At 51.4% G+C, this 16,587-nt stretch overlaps 1 protein-coding gene across 3 annotated transcripts in view; it reads left to right on the top strand.

Annotated features, from left to right (window-relative positions):
- EPHB2 (EPH receptor B2) overlaps window positions 1–16,587 on the top strand; it is a 184,194-nt gene extending 167,607 nt beyond the window's left edge. For 2 of the 3 annotated variants that reach the window (XM_039233734.1, XM_039233725.1), the window contains exons 8-16: window positions 300–408; window positions 1,250–1,365; window positions 9,185–9,307; window positions 9,859–10,106; window positions 11,085–11,300; window positions 12,360–12,509; window positions 13,769–13,962; window positions 15,728–15,883; window positions 16,390–16,587. In XM_039233734.1, coding sequence (XP_039089665.1) covers window positions 300–408; window positions 1,250–1,365; window positions 9,185–9,307; window positions 9,859–10,106; window positions 11,085–11,300; window positions 12,360–12,509; window positions 13,769–13,962; window positions 15,728–15,883; window positions 16,390–16,498 — 1,421 coding nt within the window. In that variant the 3' untranslated portion in view covers window positions 16,499–16,587. The remainder of the gene's footprint in view (window positions 1–299; window positions 409–1,249; window positions 1,366–9,184; window positions 9,308–9,858; window positions 10,107–11,084; window positions 11,301–12,359; window positions 12,510–13,768; window positions 13,963–15,727; window positions 15,884–16,389) is intronic. The other variant, XM_039233743.1, reaches the window with a different exon arrangement.

Genomic DNA, 16,587 nt, shown 5'->3' with positions numbered 1-16,587 from the left:
CCTCAGAGTCTGTGCTTATAACTACCTCTCTGTAGTTATAAGTCAGCTTCTTATTATTGTTGATTTTCATATCAACATTGAGGTATAATGCCCATTTTGTAGATGAGAAACTGAGGGTTGGAGCAGTCCATGGACTTGTCCAAGTTTACCAGTGAGTGAGTACCAGCCAGTTCTCCATCCGGGCATGTGACAGGTGATCTCTCAGGAGTGGGAACAGAGTCCGGGCATCCTAGGAGACCCGGGGCGTGGGGCACTAGGACTCCCAGAGCCAGGCTGATGACACGTGCTTTCTCCCCCAGCCGAGTACCAGACAAGCATCCAGGAGAAGCTACCACTCATCATCGGCTCCTCGGCGGCTGGCCTGGTCTTCCTCATTGCTGTGGTCGTCATCGCCATCGTGTGTAACAGGTGGGTGGGCGTCCCCAGCCCCGTTCAGGGCTGGCTGAGCATCCATTCAACCATTCTTGAATAGTGTCTGTGAGCTGAGGAGACATTCCCATCATTCCCAGGGCAGGAGAGGCTCAGGCAGGGCTGGACACCCACCTTCCTACCTAAACGGCCGCCGTTGGCTACATCCCTTTGGGCTAGGGCTGCCTTGACTAGTCCACTGCTCATGGAGGCAGCACCTAGGGACACTAAAACTTCAGCCTGAAGGAATGTCAGAAACAGAACAGTGGTCATGAAAGTGGGCAGGATGCCAGGAGCTAAGGCGATGCTGGAGAAGGAGTCCAGACCGCCCAACTTGCTGCACTGTTTGAGGCCCCTGCCTGACTAGGGCCACAGTAGGGTGTCGGAGGGAAGGTTGAGGGGCTCAGCTAAGGCCCACTGGCTTTGGTGGCAGGAAATACAGAGAGGATGTAGACAGGAGGAGGTGGGGGAAGGGGCGTCCCAGGTGCTGGCACAGCATGGGCCCAGGCAGGAGGGGGAACTTGTTCTCTGGCTTCTGCAGGGGGCATCGTGCAATGACTGTCTCCTCCTCCTTAGAGCCCCACTTTGGAACAGACTAGGCCATCAGCTCAGATGGACAGAAGCCCCTGGATTTCTGGGGGTGTGGGTGATAATTGTGAAGGGAGCTCAACTGGACGGGGGTGGGGGGGATGGTGAGCCTGGATTTGAGGTGGGGGGGGGTGGGAAGCGATGAGGGTGGCCAGGAGGGGTGAGGCTGCCAGGCCAGGGGCAGGCAGAGAGCACCCTGGCAGGGGTGTGATTTTGAGGGCCTGCCCCCCCCATCACCTACTGTGGCTCCCAGCTCCCCAGGGGTCTTCCAGGTGGCTCCAGCCCTTTGCTCTTGTTCCAGAAGACGGGGGTTTGAGCGTGCTGACTCGGAGTACACGGACAAGCTGCAGCACTACACCAGTGGCCACAGTACGTACACCCGGCCGTACCGGTGCCCATGGGCCCTTCACTGACAGTTCTCAGCAGCCTCTCCAGCCTCCTTCCACCCTCCTGCCGTGCTGCAGCCAGACTGAGCGTCAGGCTGTCCCCAAATGGGCCAAGCTCACTCTCCCCTCTTAGCCGCTGCACATGTTGCCCCCTCTGCCTGGGGCATCCGCCCCTTCTCTTAACCTGTGTAACTCTCCCCACTGCCTCAGCCACAGTGTGTACAACTCACTCTGAGCATCCTCCCCTCACCCCCCCATCCCTCCCTGGCTTCAGGGCCCCATCTGTGCTTGCTCAGCGCCCCCTTACCTGGCTGCTCCATGATGACCATTTCCTGTCTCCCCAGCATTATAGCAGGAACACCCGGAGACCTGAAAGTGCGTCTGACACGCACCACTGCCCCCAACACCAGCATGCAGAAGACGCTAGATACATACTTGCACAATAAACACATGAGTTAAATGAGATGGTGGGGCCCCCAGGCTCTGGCCCAGGAGGTGACTCCTCTGGTAGCCACTTCCCCCCACCCAGTGCCCCCATTTCCCCTACTGTCCCATCCTTCCCAGGCCAGGGCTGGGGGCACAGGTACACACCCAGAGCAGAGCTCCCCTCTCGAAGGGCCCAGCAGAGACACGAGCAGAGCATTGATTCCTCTCGACTTAACCCCGGCAGATCTGGCGTGGGGTGGGGTAGGGAAGCAGGAAGACTCTTCATCCTCATTTACGCTCACTCAGCAAACAGGAATTCCAAGTGGTCCAATATAGCTTCTCAAACTGTACTCAGTGAGGTACCCTAGGGCTCCTCAGATGGCCACTGGGTGAGAGAAGCCATTGGCATAGCCCTTCATTTGTCAGTCTTTGTGACCTACTAGGTGCGCCAGGCACTGTTTCAGGTGCTGGGGACACACAAGTGAGCAAATCACATATCCTGCCCTTGTAGAACTTCTACCCTGGCAGGAGGGACAGGGAGCAACAGAAAACAGGTAATACACGAGAAAAGCGCATGGTGTGCTAGAAGACGAAAGATCTAGAACAAAAGGCAAAGTAGAACAGGGCGGTGGATCGAGAGTTGCAGGATCAAGGCTGCCTTTTCAAACAGGACAGTCAGAGTTGGCCTCACTGAGAGGGTTTCTGGTGAGCAAAGACTCAGACAAGCTGGGGAAACAAGCTGCATATATATACCTGAGGGAAGGGCCTCCCAGGCAGAAGGAACAGTCAGTGCAAAGGCCCTGAGGCTGGAGTGTGCCTGGCAGGTTTCTGGAACAGCCAGGAGGCTAGTGTGACTGGAGCAGAGTGAGGACGCAGGAGGGGCAGGTGCGAGGGGTCACAACACACAGATTCGTGTCTGCCATTGCAGGGCCTTGGTTTTTATCCCAGTGAAATAGGGAACCTCCAAGAGGGTCTGAACCAAAGACTGATGTGCTCTGAGTTACAGTTTGACAGGGCTTCTATGGCTGCTGGGTGGAGAATGGACTGAGGAGACTGGAGGGTGCTGAGCAGGACAGAAGCAGAGAAGTGGGTGTTGTTGGAAGCTGACCTGGGAGGTGACGGTTGGAATAAGCCAGGGAAGGCATGTGGTGGCTAGACCAGAGGGCAGCGGTGGTGGTTGGATTCTGACATGTTCCGAAAAGTAGAGGCACTAGATTTGCCTCAGGATTGGATGTGGAGTGTGCCAGAACGAGCCAAGTTGAGGAGTTCTAGATATTAAGCCTCTGGGGAACAGTCACTTTAAAGGGAAAGTCCCTGAACTTGAAAAATCATTTTAGACATAAATGTAAAAAAATAATTAAACCATTAAAATTTCCAGAAGACAATTTAGGTAACTACGTAATGGATATGTGGATAGAAAAGGACTTTCAGGGCTCCTGGATGGCTCCGTTGATTGAGCATCTGACTCTTGATTTCCGCTCTGGCCATGATCCCAGGGTTGTGGGATCAAGCCCCACAGTGGGCTCCGTGCTGGGTGTGGAGCCTGCTTAACATTCTCTCTCTCTTTATCTGCCCCACTCCCCTGCTTGCATGCTCTAAAATAAATAATATGAAAATAAATTTTTATAAAAAGAAAAAGACTTTATAAGCATAAAGCAATAGAAGGCTCTCAAAAAGAAAGACAAATTTAGCTACCCCAAAATAAAAAAAATCACCTGTACATTAAAAATAAAAGTCATAAATTACATCACCCCCTCCTATTCCCCAAATAATATAAATCATGGTTGTAGATATAGCTAAATGCAGAGTGTGTTTTGTGTGCCCAGAATTGTTTTAATGCTTTACATGCATTTGTTCATTTAATCCTAATAACTGCCAGCTTTGGGCATGAGGGAATTGAGGCCCAGAGAAGTCACAGCACAGCTCAGGGCCAGAGCTAAGGTCCACACCCAACTAGGCTGGACCGAGGTGGGCTCACATGCTTTGTCACCTGGAGCCATGTGGGAGCCCCACTATTTAGAGTGTGAGTCGGTAACAAGGAAACAGGTGACAGCAGGGATTTATTTTTAAAATAGAGCCCAGGATTTGTTCATGGACCAACATGTTCTAAAAATCAGGCTCCTGCTTCCTGAATCTAAAAAAGGACTTTGTTTTTTTGTTTTTCAAAGCCCTGCCAGCCCTGGGGTCCTGTACCCCCTGGCTACCCTGTGTGGCCAGGACAGAGGAGGAAGCTAAGGCCCAGAGAAGTGTGTGACTGGCTTGAAGTCACCCTCGCCGGCTCCTGTGTCCCCCCGTCCAGCAGGTGCTGAGTGAGGACCCAGGTCCATGGTACCTGGATGTGGATCAGAGTGATGGACCTGATTTCTCACCCCTGTTCCACTACTGGCCAGTTCTGTGACCTTGAGGAAGTCATCAAACCTCTTTGAACCTAGGCATCCTTATATGGGAAGTAACAAGAATGATGCTTTATATGGGAAGTAGCAAGAATGATGTTTCATTTAATCAAGGATTAAATGAATTAATGGATATTAAAGTGCTTCCTAATAATATTTAATAATAGCCAACTCTTCTCTATAGCAGGTAACAATTATTCAGTGCTATCTATTCACCAACTACTATTCTTAGCTCTTTAAAAAGATTCTCGCTTAACCCTTGCAGTCCCCTTATGAGGCAGTTGCTGTTTATGATCTCTGTTTTATATGTGAAAAAAGTGAGGCACAGAGAGGTTAAGTAACTCTCCCAAGGGCACACAGCTGTATCAATACAGTGGTTGATCCTCCATTCAGACTCATAATGCAGCTTATCTGTGGCTATTATTACTGGCAGATCCAGAATTCAAACCTGGTGTCTGAATGTCGGTCTCCTCCTCCTTCATCCTGAATTTCCTATTGGGTTCGGGACAGCAGGTAGTGGCTCTGACAGTCATAAGTCACCCAAACAGCAGACCAGTATTGTCTGAAGACTGACTATCCTTATCCAACTTCAGTTCAGCAAATACCTGTCCTGGGAGCCAGGCCTTGAATAAGGCTGAGTAAGGAGCTCACCTTCCATTCCAGGAGACAGGATGGGGAAGCACCCAGAAGAAAACAGTAGGCTGGCAGTTACGTGTGTAGACTTACAGCCAGACAACCTGGATTCAGACCCCACTTCTCCCACGTGTCGGCTCTGTCCATGTCCCTTTGGACAGGCCATCTAACCTTTCTTATGCCCCAGTGTCTGCATCCAAACAATGGGGATCATATCAGTTTGGACCCAATGAAACTGCCACTTTTGCAGGTCAGAAACAGCCAAATACTAACAATTTCAGAAGACCCAGCCTCATAATAGCATTTACCTGGTAGAGTTGTCAGGAGGATTAATTGGATTGATACCTGTAAAGTACCTAGAACAGGGCCTAATACCTGGTGAATCCACACTGAACTGTGAGTAGATTGTGTTATTAATGGTGAGATGAAATCTAAAGGTCATAGAAGCGGGGACAGCTTTACACAGAGCCATACATTCAGTAAGTGTTTATTAAGCATCTACTGAATACCTCCTTTACATGTGTACTGCAGAGAAAACATTCTAGAACAAGGGCTCATAATCCGGGGTTCACAAACCCCAGGAGCTTCAAGGGCCGGTGAACATTCCAAAATTATATGCTGAACATGGGATAATTTTCCAAGGAGCAGATCCATAGCTTATGTCAAATTCTCAAAGGTATTCATGACTCCAACCAGGTGGAAAGAGATAAAGAGAACATTTCAATAGGTAATGCTCTGATTCTTTCAATAAGCGTTTCTTGAGCAAGCTCTATGTGCCAGGCTCTGGGATTTAGCGTGAACTAGACAGAGATGGCCCCTGTCCCCCTGAGGGAGAGGGGGTAAAGCAAGCCCTCACAGGCAGCAGAATGTTCCAGAAAGGGGTATCAGGAAGCTGTGGACATGCATATCTGGGAGACCTCATACAAGACAGGAGAGCCATACGGAGGTCATGGCCATAGGAGTGGGTGCAGAGACAGGGCTTCGAGAGCCTGAAGAGAAAGTATAGATCTCCATTAGATCCAGGCAGCCTTCATAGAGGAGGTGGCATTTGATCTAGACACAAAGAGGAAGAGAAGTGCATTCCAGGTGGAGGTAACCACATGAACAAAAGCACAGAGGCAAGAAAGTGTAAGGTGTTTCTGGGACCTCTGGGTAAATAGTTCCTTTTTCCTGCCATGTAGAGGAGCAGGGAGCCGAAGCTGGGGCCAACACAGAGAGTTTGGAATGCCAGATGAAGGCACTTGCCTTTGTCCTGCAGGCAGCAGAGAGCCCTCCTGACCAACACTCCCGGCCAGGGCGTGAGGCCAGCATCTGAGCAGTTGACAGGGCCCAGGTCAGCTTGGAGCTCCTGCTGTGCTTCTCCTTAGCTCCCTGAGCTGACCCATTCCTGTCCTCCCTCCACAGCTGGCCTGGCAGAAAGGATGTCCTGCAATTCTGTTGGAGGGAGGTTGAAAGTCAGTCACCAGGAACCACAGGCCAGGCACTGAGCAAGAAAGGGAGCACCTTCCAGGAGCTGATGTCCCCAGTCTGAGGAGGGCTGACTTGGGGAAAGGGTCATGGCTGAACAGTCCAGGAGGAGGAGGAGGCATGGACCAGATCTGGTTGGATTGCATCCGGGAGACCATAAGCATGATGATTAAGAGTCGTGGCCCTTGGCTCAAGTCTGACAGGCCTGGATTCAAGTCCTGGCTGTGCCATTTTCTAGCTGTGTGGCCGTGGGTAGATTACTTAGGCCCTCTGAGCTGCAGTTTCCTCATGCATGAAATGAGAATAATGATCCTTTCCTCCAAGAGTTGTTGGGTGCAGAAAAAGATGATCCCTAAAAAGAGCCTGCCCAATGCTGGGCACAAAGTTTCAAGTAATGGCAGCTGCTGTCATTCTTTTTTCTCTGTCACCTAGATTCTGCTCAGCTCTACAGACACTGAGTGTATATTCCATGTAGAGGTTTATGCATTGTTCTAATGGAGAGAAAAACCAGGAAAGATCATGCACCCCTCACTCCCCACCCCCCCAGGCTCCTACATTTGAAGGTGGTGGTTCTTAACTTCTTTTGGGGTCTCAGGCTCCTCTGAGTCAGCTAAAAGTTTTGGATCCTATGGCCAGGGAAACACAAATATGCATACATGTGTGTATAGAAAATTATAAAACAGAAAAATCTATACTCAGGGACAGATTTTGGGAGAACTTCAACTTTCACGATATTTATTTCCATAATTTTTAGACTATAAATAAAGAGCATGAGTTACTTTTCTAATTCAAAGTGGCAATAATCGGGATACCTGGATAACTCAGTTGGTTAAGCATCCCACTCTTGATTTTGGCTCAGGTTATGATCTCACAGTTGTGGGATCGAGCCCCACATTGAGCCTCACGATGGGCATGGAGCCTGCTTAAGATTCTCCTCTCTTTCTCTCTCTCTGCCCCTCTCCCCTGCATGTGTGCTCTAAGACAAATAAATAAGTAAATAAATAAATAAATAAATAAATAAATAAATAAAACAAAATGGCAATACTAATAAGTGCATTCCATTCAGGAGGTTATCAAACTCTCCTGTCCCACCAAACTCATCCTGGGCCTGTCAAGTGGTTCACAGACTCAAATTTAAAAAACCCTGACCTGAAGGGCTAGACAGGGGCCCCTGGCTGGCTCAGTTGGTAGAGCATGTAACTCTTGATCTCAGGGTTGTGAGTTAGAGCCCCATATTGAGTGTGGAGGTTACTTAAAAATAAAATCTTAACAAATAAATACATTAATTAATTAATTGTCTAGACAAGCACCTACGCAAATAATCCACAATAAAGCTAATGTATTAGAGCAGTAGTTGGCAAACTTTTCTGTAAAGGACCAGAGAGTAAAAATACCATAGGGTCTCTATTGTAACTACTCAACTCAGTGGCTGTAGTTGAAAGCAGCCCCAGGCAAAGGGATGCACGCAGCCGTATTCCAATAAAACTTTATTTACAAAATAGTCAGTGGGCCAGTTTTCCAACCTGTGCGTCAGAGGTTCCAACTCTAGATTCCTGGAATGTCTGCAACAGAAATCGAGTGATCAACTAACATGCCCAAGGTCACACAGCTGAGGAGCCCGGATGCCCCCGTTCACCAAGCAGCCAAGCCTTACTATGGTCCAGGGACTCCTAGTGTTGCTGCCTCCAATGTCACTCCCCCTGGAGCAGTGGGAGAATGTGGGCAGGGAGCTGGGGAAGCCAGAGGGAGGCCTGGGCAGCAGAAGACCAGTTATCTGGGAGAGAGAATGTGGGATGGATCATCCTTCCCTTGCTTCCGAGGGTTTTGTGGACTCAGTGCTAGCATCAGAATTAGGTCCTTGATATCCAAGTTACATCCTTAATTTCTTCACCAAATAAAAAAGTACATCAAATCAAGAATCAAATTAATAGGCCCCATGTCCAGCCACATGCTGATCCCCAGGGAATTTGAGGTCCAGGATGGTTTAAGACTTAACTAGTGGGGGACCTGGGGAGTGGGCCGAGCCATGGGTCCTCTGGCCCTAGTGAGCGGGCAGTCCTTCCTGGCTCTGGAGCCTGCCTGGGAGACTGAGGCAGCCAAGAAGTTCCCTGAAGGAGAAGATGCTTAAATGAAGCCTTAAAAGACAGGGAGGTCTCCTTAGCAGATGCCCAAGAACATGGACTTCTGTCTCCTCTTTCTCTGTATTTGTTCCAAATCTCTCACTTCCTTCTTGACTTCCTCTTTCTTTGCATCCCCTGATTCTCTAACACAAGAGTGACAAACCTATTTATCGTTTTTTGTTTTTTTTTTTGTTAAAATTTTTTTTTAATGTTTTATTTATTTCTAGGAGAGAGAGAGAGAGACAGCGTGAGCAGGGGAGCGTCAGAGAGAGAGGGAGTCACAGACTGAAACAGGCTCCAGGCTCTGAGCTGGCAGTCAGCACAGAGCCCGACTCGGGGCTCGAACCCACGAACCGCGAGATCATGACCCAAGCGAAAGTCGGACGCTTAACCGACTAAGCCACCCAGGCACCCCAAACCTATTTATCGTTTTATGCCCACACCCATAGTAGACATTGCTAAACAACCCTGACAGTCTTTTAGCTCCTTCAGGAAGACATTGCTAATCAATTAGAGTTGGAACAGGAGCCTAGAACCTATTTGCTCTCTCTGCTGAACTCTCTGTTCTCCTCACCCTTCTACTCAGCTCAGTGCCCACCTGCACACCGAGGCTCAGAGAGGTCAAGTAACCTGCAAAGGGTTGCCCAGTTCTTATGGGGCCACATGGGAGTGTATTTCCCTCTGCAGAGGGACTAGCTCTAGCCTTTCCATTTGTCCACATCTTGATTCTGTGCATGTGACCAAGCCTGGTCTTGTCCCGCAGTGACCCCAGGCATGAAGATCTACATTGACCCTTTCACCTATGAGGACCCCAATGAGGCAGTGCGGGAGTTTGCCAAGGAAATTGACATCTCCTGTGTCAAAATTGAGCAGGTGATTGGAGCAGGTAGGTGGTGGGTGCTCTCCCAGGTACCATGGCCTCAGCCATGAGTGGGGAAGACTCTTGGGGCAGAGGGCAGCTTGTGGGTCTGGAGCCTCAGAGGACCCTCCAAAGCCTGAAGGTTCAGAATATCCACAGTGGAAAGGCCCTCAAAGGTCATCCAGGAAAACTACCTCATTGATAGGTGACGAAACTGAGGCACAGGGCTGGGAAGGAGCTTGCATATCATGTCAGAGATTGAGCTAGGTCTAGAACCCAATTCTCTGGACTCAACCTAGTGCTTTGTCCTTCCTGGCCCTCTCTCTCCCCCCAGGTTCTCCTACAGCCTTACCCCATGCCCAGCCAAATACCATGGGGCAGCTGTGAGTGTACTGAGACCTTATGGGCCCCCACATTCTACAAAGGGGTTCTTTATCAAGAGGATGAGTTGACCATTGGGGAGAAAAAGTTCATTCAGGACCCAGGAGTAGAGGTTACAGGGAGCGGGAAGGTGACATTTCCACCTGGCAAGTGACATCCTGCCTTTCTTGGTGTGTGTGTGTGTGTGTGCATCCCAGGGGAGTTTGGTGAGGTATGCAGTGGCCACCTAAAACTGCCAGGCAAGAGAGAGATCTTTGTAGCCATCAAGACGCTCAAGTCAGGCTATACTGAGAAGCAGCGCCGGGACTTCCTGAGTGAGGCCTCCATCATGGGCCAGTTCGACCATCCCAATGTCATCCACCTGGAGGGTGTTGTCACCAAGAGCACGCCTGTGATGATCATCACTGAGTTCATGGAGAATGGCTCCCTGGACTCCTTCCTCCGGGTAGGGAAAGCCAAGTGCCAGGGGCCGATGGATGGGGAGGAAAAGGAGTGGTGGATATAACTTCATGTTGTCAGAGCCTAATGGGGTCTTGGGGAAAATCTGTCAGGAACGGCTTGCATGCTGCCTCTTTCCATTATATTACCAGTGACAGACATTGCTAATCAACCCCAGAACTCTGTTCCACTGAACTAAGTAGCAGTCTCAGAATCCTCTTCAATCCAGGGAACCACAACCAGTCAATCAGAGTTAGCACACAGCCTAAAATCCATTATCAGCTATGCTTTTAGCCAGCCTTCTCATTATGCACGAGAGAAAGTGAGGCTCAAAGACAGACAGGTACAGTTTGCCCAGGATTACCTAGAGGGTCAAGGTGAGAGCCAGGACTGGAACTAGGTATCTTGAACCCTAGTCCAGGATTTTCAACAGATTTTGGATTTCTCCAAAACCATATCGGCTGGAGGGAGGAGTCCAGAGCACAAGGCCAAGAGAGGAGGGTTTTCAGACTCCCCCAGGAGATCACAGTTAACCAGCTAGACAAAAAGCACAGAAACATGCTGCTAGGCTAGTTGCCATTTAACAGATGTTTATTAAACAATTACTATGTGCCATGCACATACTTCTATGCACCTTCTTAGTTAACTCAGACAGCCCTGGGAGGTGGCTATAACTTATCCCCATTTAACACACAGATGAGGAAACAGACTCAAGAGGTTAGGTCACCTGTCTAAGGTTGCACAGCCCACAAAGGGCAGAGCCAGAGTCAAACCAGCTGTGTCTACTCCAAAGCCCACGTTCTTTCCCCTACCCTGAAATCGGCCTCTCATGGGCCTCTCTAAGGCCCCCAAGCATCTGAATCCTTACCACAGGGAGCATGAGGCCAGGGTGGCAGGGTCCTGCTTTGGTTTCCTGTGGTACCGAAGACCCAGAGCTCTGATTCATGCCCTCCCATTCACTGTGTTTTCTCCACTTCTCCCAAAGCAAAACGATGGACAGTTCACAGTCATCCAGCTGGTGGGCATGCTACGGGGCATCGCGGCTGGCATGAAGTACCTGGCAGACATGAACTACGTGCACCGCGACCTGGCTGCCCGCAACATCCTCGTCAACAGCAACCTGGTCTGCAAGGTGTCTGACTTTGGACTCTCACGCTTTCTGGAGGATGATACCTCAGACCCCACCTACACCAGTGCACTGGTAAGACAGAGGCAGAGAGCAGTGGGGTCATGATGCCAGGAAAGAAGGCATAGATGTCCATCTCTCCCTACAATACCTTTTCACCCACACCTGCTCATGCCAAGCACTGTGCTGGACCCAAGAGAAACAGAGGCATAAATCACACTTTCTCCTCTTGGAGCTCAGGACACCAGGCTTAGGAGGCCGAGGAAGGCTTGCTAAGAGGGGGTGAGATCTGAGCTGAATGCAGAAGGTTCAGTAAAAGTTTCTCAGATGCCGTGTTCTCAATCCAAGATGTGACTGGAACACAGATTATTAAGAGGGAAGATGATGGGTAGTAACGCTGTATGAGCAGGCAGGACTGATCTTGGAGACCTGCCTAAGCTCAGGACTCTCTCCTGCTGAAGAGTTTTAAACAGAAAGGAACAAGACCCAGCCCCTGCTCGGAGAACTCAGAAATAGCATACAAAGAGGCAAGCCCCCAGGCAAATAATTTCAGTACTGCTCTGTATAAGAAATGCCTCCCTTGGGGCGTCTGGGTGGCTTAGTCAGTTAAGCGTCTGACTTTCGCTTAGGTCATAATCTCGCGGTTCGCGGGTTCGAGCCCCGCGTCGGGCTCTGTGCTGACTGCCAGCTCAGAGCCTGGAGCCTGTTTCAGAGTCTGTGTCTCCCTCTCTCTCTGACCCTTCTCTGACCCTCCCCTGCTCACGCTGTCTCTCTCTCTCTTCTCCTAGAAATAAATAAAAAATATTAAAAAAAAAAATGCCTCCCTGACGGAGAGATACGAGACACAGTTAAAAAGAGTGAGCAACTCCTTGGTACTTGGGACTTGGGGAGAGATTCTCAGAGATACTTAAAGGATGAGAAGGGGTTTCCAGACAGCAGAGAGAGGAAAGGCATTTCATGCAGAGGGAACAGCATGTGCAAATTCTCGAGTCCTGAAGCAGCCTGGAGAGTCTGAGAAAGAATGAGGGGCTTCGTGTGATTGGTACAGCACAGGGCGTAGGGTGAGGAATACTGAGAGCAGAGGCCAGATGGGTCAGCCTCCCTCCCACTAACCTTCCTCATTGTGCTCCCCAGGGTGGGAAGATCCCCATCCGCTGGACGGCCCCAGAAGCCATCCAGTACCGGAAGTTCACCTCAGCCAGTGACGTGTGGAGCTATGGCATCGTCATGTGGGAGGTGATGTCCTACGGGGAACGGCCCTACTGGGACATGACCAACCAGGACGTAAGTATCCGAGGGGGCCGGGCAGAGCCTCTCTGGCCAGCCAGATGAGAGGGGAGGATCCAGAATTCCTGGCTGTTTACTGATCTCCCAGGGAATGGGAGCAGGGGCTCTGAGAGACTGGGCCAGAGAAGCTCCCAGCCCAGTGTTGGCTGATTCAGACATCCGCACAGGACCCTGGACTCTCCAGAGGTCAAGAGTAGAAAAGGCTGACGCATCCACAATTCGGCAAATCTTCAAGATGCCCTCACCTTGTGGTCAGCCCTGAGTGAGACCATATCTCAGGTGTTTCCCACGTAACTGGGGGACATGATGCTTATTCCAGGAACAAGATGTTGTTAGCAGAAACTTTACGATCAGGTGCTAAATTGGAAAAGGCAGGTGTCAAGTCCTGTAGGTGTTGAGGCAAGGGCATCGTGAGCAAAATCAGTCAGGAAGTCACAGGACAGGAGGGATGCACACAGTAGTGGGACCTGGAGACATGAGGTCTTCAAATGGGAAGGATAACCTGTGCAAAGACCCCAAGGTGGGAGCTGAGGGATCACGCTGGGAAGCGGTAGAGAGGAAAGATGATCAGAAAGGTTGATAAGGTTTCAATAATGGGGTGTTTGAAAATCAACCTAACGCATTTTGATTTGCAACAACGCAGAACAGGAAGGACTTGAAGACGCTTCTTGAGCAGGGAGGGTGACTCACGGTCCAGCTGGGGAAAGTGATTCTGGGCGTAGCAGCAGGACAGATCGGAGACAGGTGTTTAAGCTCCTTGGCCTGACAGAGGAGCCAGGTGGGGCAGTGTCTACCCATGCCGTGGGACCTGACTTAGGGACCATCTCTCACCTGGAGCAATAAATGGCACTGAAGTCAAGAGTGTGGTCCCCCTGGGGTCAAGGGTCAGAGGGGGGAGTCCTCGGGGCCATCAAAGCCAGGAGGAGGCTCAGAAATGGGAGGGAGAAGGTGGTCCACAGGAGGGTCAGCCTGGTAGACCCTGAGGCAAAAGTTATCTTAGGATGCTAGCTTTCCCAAAATATGCAGGCACCCAGGCTCCAGGTCAGACAGAGGCCATAGATGGTGGGAACTCAAGTGAGGCCCATCCCTGGGGCTGTATCCAGGAGGTGGAAACAGTTGCCATGGCAACCAAATAGGTCTTTCCTGCCCTACAGAGTGGGGGGGTGGGAAGGTAGGTCACCTGAGAGGTGAGAGGTAAGAGGCAGATGCACTTACCCCACCCACCCAGCCCCACTCTGCCGCTGTGTCGTCCCCAGGTAATCAATGCCATAGAGCAGGACTATCGGCTGCCGCCACCCATGGACTGCCCAAGCGCCCTACATCAGCTCATGCTAGACTGTTGGCAGAAGGATCGAAACCACCGGCCTAAGTTTGGCCAGATTGTCAACACGCTGGACAAGATGATCCGAAACCCCAACAGCCTCAAAGCCATGGCACCTCTCTCCTCCGGGTACGGCTCTGGTCTGGCCCCACCCCTTCCTCCCAGTATATCTCCACCCCATCCCCAGCCAGCCCTTCCTGTCTCCAAATCTCTGCTTCTTCAGGCTCCCCACGCTTTAGGCAGATGATTTACACTGCAGGCTGGGTCAGGGAGGCCAGCACTAGTGTTCATTGGGCATCTGCCCTGCCTTGGGGTGCAGAGGAGCCCGGGACACAGAAGAGAAGGAAGCAGTAGAGGTGGTAAAGGAAGCACTTTTTTTTTTTTTAATATTTCTTTATTTTTGAGAGAAAGAGAGAGACAGAGACAGACCACAAGCATGAGAGGGGCAGAGAGAGAGACAGAAACACAGAATCCAAAGCAGGCTCCAGGCTCTGAGCTGTCAGAAAAGAGCCCGACAGGGGGCCCAAACTCTCAAAGCACAAGAACATGACCTGAGCCGAAGTCAGCCACTTAACAGACTGAGCCACCCAGGAGCCCCAGGAAGCACTTTTTAAAGCACGGTCAGAGAGGACAGCATTGAAGGAAAATTACCAGATTCTTGGTTGGTAGACACATTCACTGGTCACCAGGTTTCCTTCCTAGCTACCCTCACACTCAAACCTAGACCCTATAACTTAACATTCACATCCTCCCCAGTCCAGCCATGCGCAGGCACACACACACACACACACACACACACACACACACATACACACACGCTTACACAAATAGTCCTACGCATAGTTGGGCACAAAAGCTCATGCTTATGCTCCCCCACGATCTCACACACATGGATACATGCCCCTTCTCAGGCCCTGTCATCTGCATTCCCTAAGCACCTGAGCATACACATGTTCAGAAGTACATACCACACACAAACACACACTCATGCCATGGCCCACACCCAGGTCACCGTCCCCGAATCAGAGAGACTGTCCACTGCAGTGGTCCCAGACCTGTCTTCTCCTGGTGGCCCTAGGGCCTGTCCCAGTGATCCCGGGCCTGTCTTCTCCTGGTGGCCCCAGGACAGGCCCCAGCAGACCTGAGGTTACCACTGCCTGGCTTGGGTGGCTGTCCCAGGTCCCTGTCTCTCCTGGCCCTGCACACTCTTTGGGACCCTATCACACAGGGACTCTGAGGTGTGTCCAGCTGTGTGTCCTCAGGGTCCAGGGCTGGCTTTATCCGAGACTCTTTGGGCCCAAGTCCTTCACCTCCCAAGATTTTGTAGCCAAAAGTTTGTGTTTGCCTCTGCCTGTCACTCCCCACTGTGGCCCGGCATCAGCCACTACTGACTCTCTGGATAAAATCACTCTGAGCTTTTAGCCCCATGAGAATCATTTCACTCTCATGAGTGCCACCAGCCTGGATGCTGGAGGTGCAGCCCATAGCTTCCTACAGCACACCCAGCGTGGAGAAGGATGGAGGAAACAGAGACTAGGCCAGCCGAACTCCTTCCTCCTGCAAACAGGAGGCTTGGAGAAGCGTCTTCCTCCTCACTGCAGTGGTCCAGGCTCCCAGCGGTCCCCACAGAGCCTTCCCTGGCTTTTCCAGCGTTGAGTCCTGCATACACACTCACTCTCGCATAGCCACACACATGTGTGTGCTCATTTACACAGGTGCAAATTCACATCCACTCTCACACAGAAATACGTGCATATACATCCATTCACCTTTGTGCATGCAGATGGATACACACGTGCAGGTACACAGCCCACTGGTGTGCCCACGCCCTGGCTTACCCTCGCCCCCTCGCAGAACATGCCCTGACCATCTCTGTTGCCCACCCCGCCCCCAGAATCAACCTGCCGCTGCTGGACCGCACGATCCCCGACTACACCAGCTTTAACACCGTGGACGAGTGGCTGGAGGCCATCAAGATGGGGCAGTACAAGGAGAGTTTCGCCAACGCCGGCTTCACCTCCTTCGACGTCGTGTCACAGATGATGATGGAGTGAGTGCCCAGGCTGCCTCCCCCCATCAGTAGCCCTCCCACCCATCCCACTAAGTAGGGGCTCTGGATGGTGAGGAACAGACAGTGTCCAGCTGTGTGGGACCAAGAGACAAGGTGGCCAGCTTTGAGGTCACATTCAGATTGACACCCAGGTCTGCCTGTGACCATGGGCGAATCGGAACCTCCCTCGGCCCCAGTTTTCTTCTGTAAATGGGAGGTTGGTAGGAAAAATCAAAGGGATATAAAGTGAGTGGGTGCTTCATAGGTGCAAGTGCCCTCCTCTCTCCCCGTAGCAGGGGAGACCGGTGCCCCTGAGTGTCCTGACTCCCAGTCACGGGCTCCTTCCGCCCCTCCCCCACATCACTCCTGCTCCAGACATCCACCCACTCACCACCCCCCTTGCTCTCTTGAGCAGGACAACCCCGGAGAAGCCCAGGCAGCTCTCTACCTGGCCCGAGTCCTTTCCCTCCCCACATTTCCCTAACACACATGCTTCTCTCCTCAAGGGACATTCTCCGGGTTGGGGTCACCTTGGCTGGCCACCAGAAAAAAATCCTGAACAGTATCCAGGTGATGCGAGCACAGATGAACCAGATCCAGTCTGTGGAGGTTTGACGTTCATCCGCCTCGGCTCACCTCTTCCTCCAGGCGCCCCTCCCCCGCCCGCTCCGCCCCACACGCCGGCCCCCTGGCTCTCCGTCCAA

The sequence above is a fragment of the Hyaena hyaena genome, unplaced genomic scaffold (assembly GCF_003009895.1).
Source record: "Hyaena hyaena isolate Hyena2069 unplaced genomic scaffold, ASM300989v1 scaffold_3, whole genome shotgun sequence".
Classification (NCBI taxonomy): Eukaryota; Metazoa; Chordata; class Mammalia; order Carnivora; family Hyaenidae; genus Hyaena; species Hyaena hyaena.
This window is presented reverse-complemented; position numbering and strand designations above follow the sequence as displayed.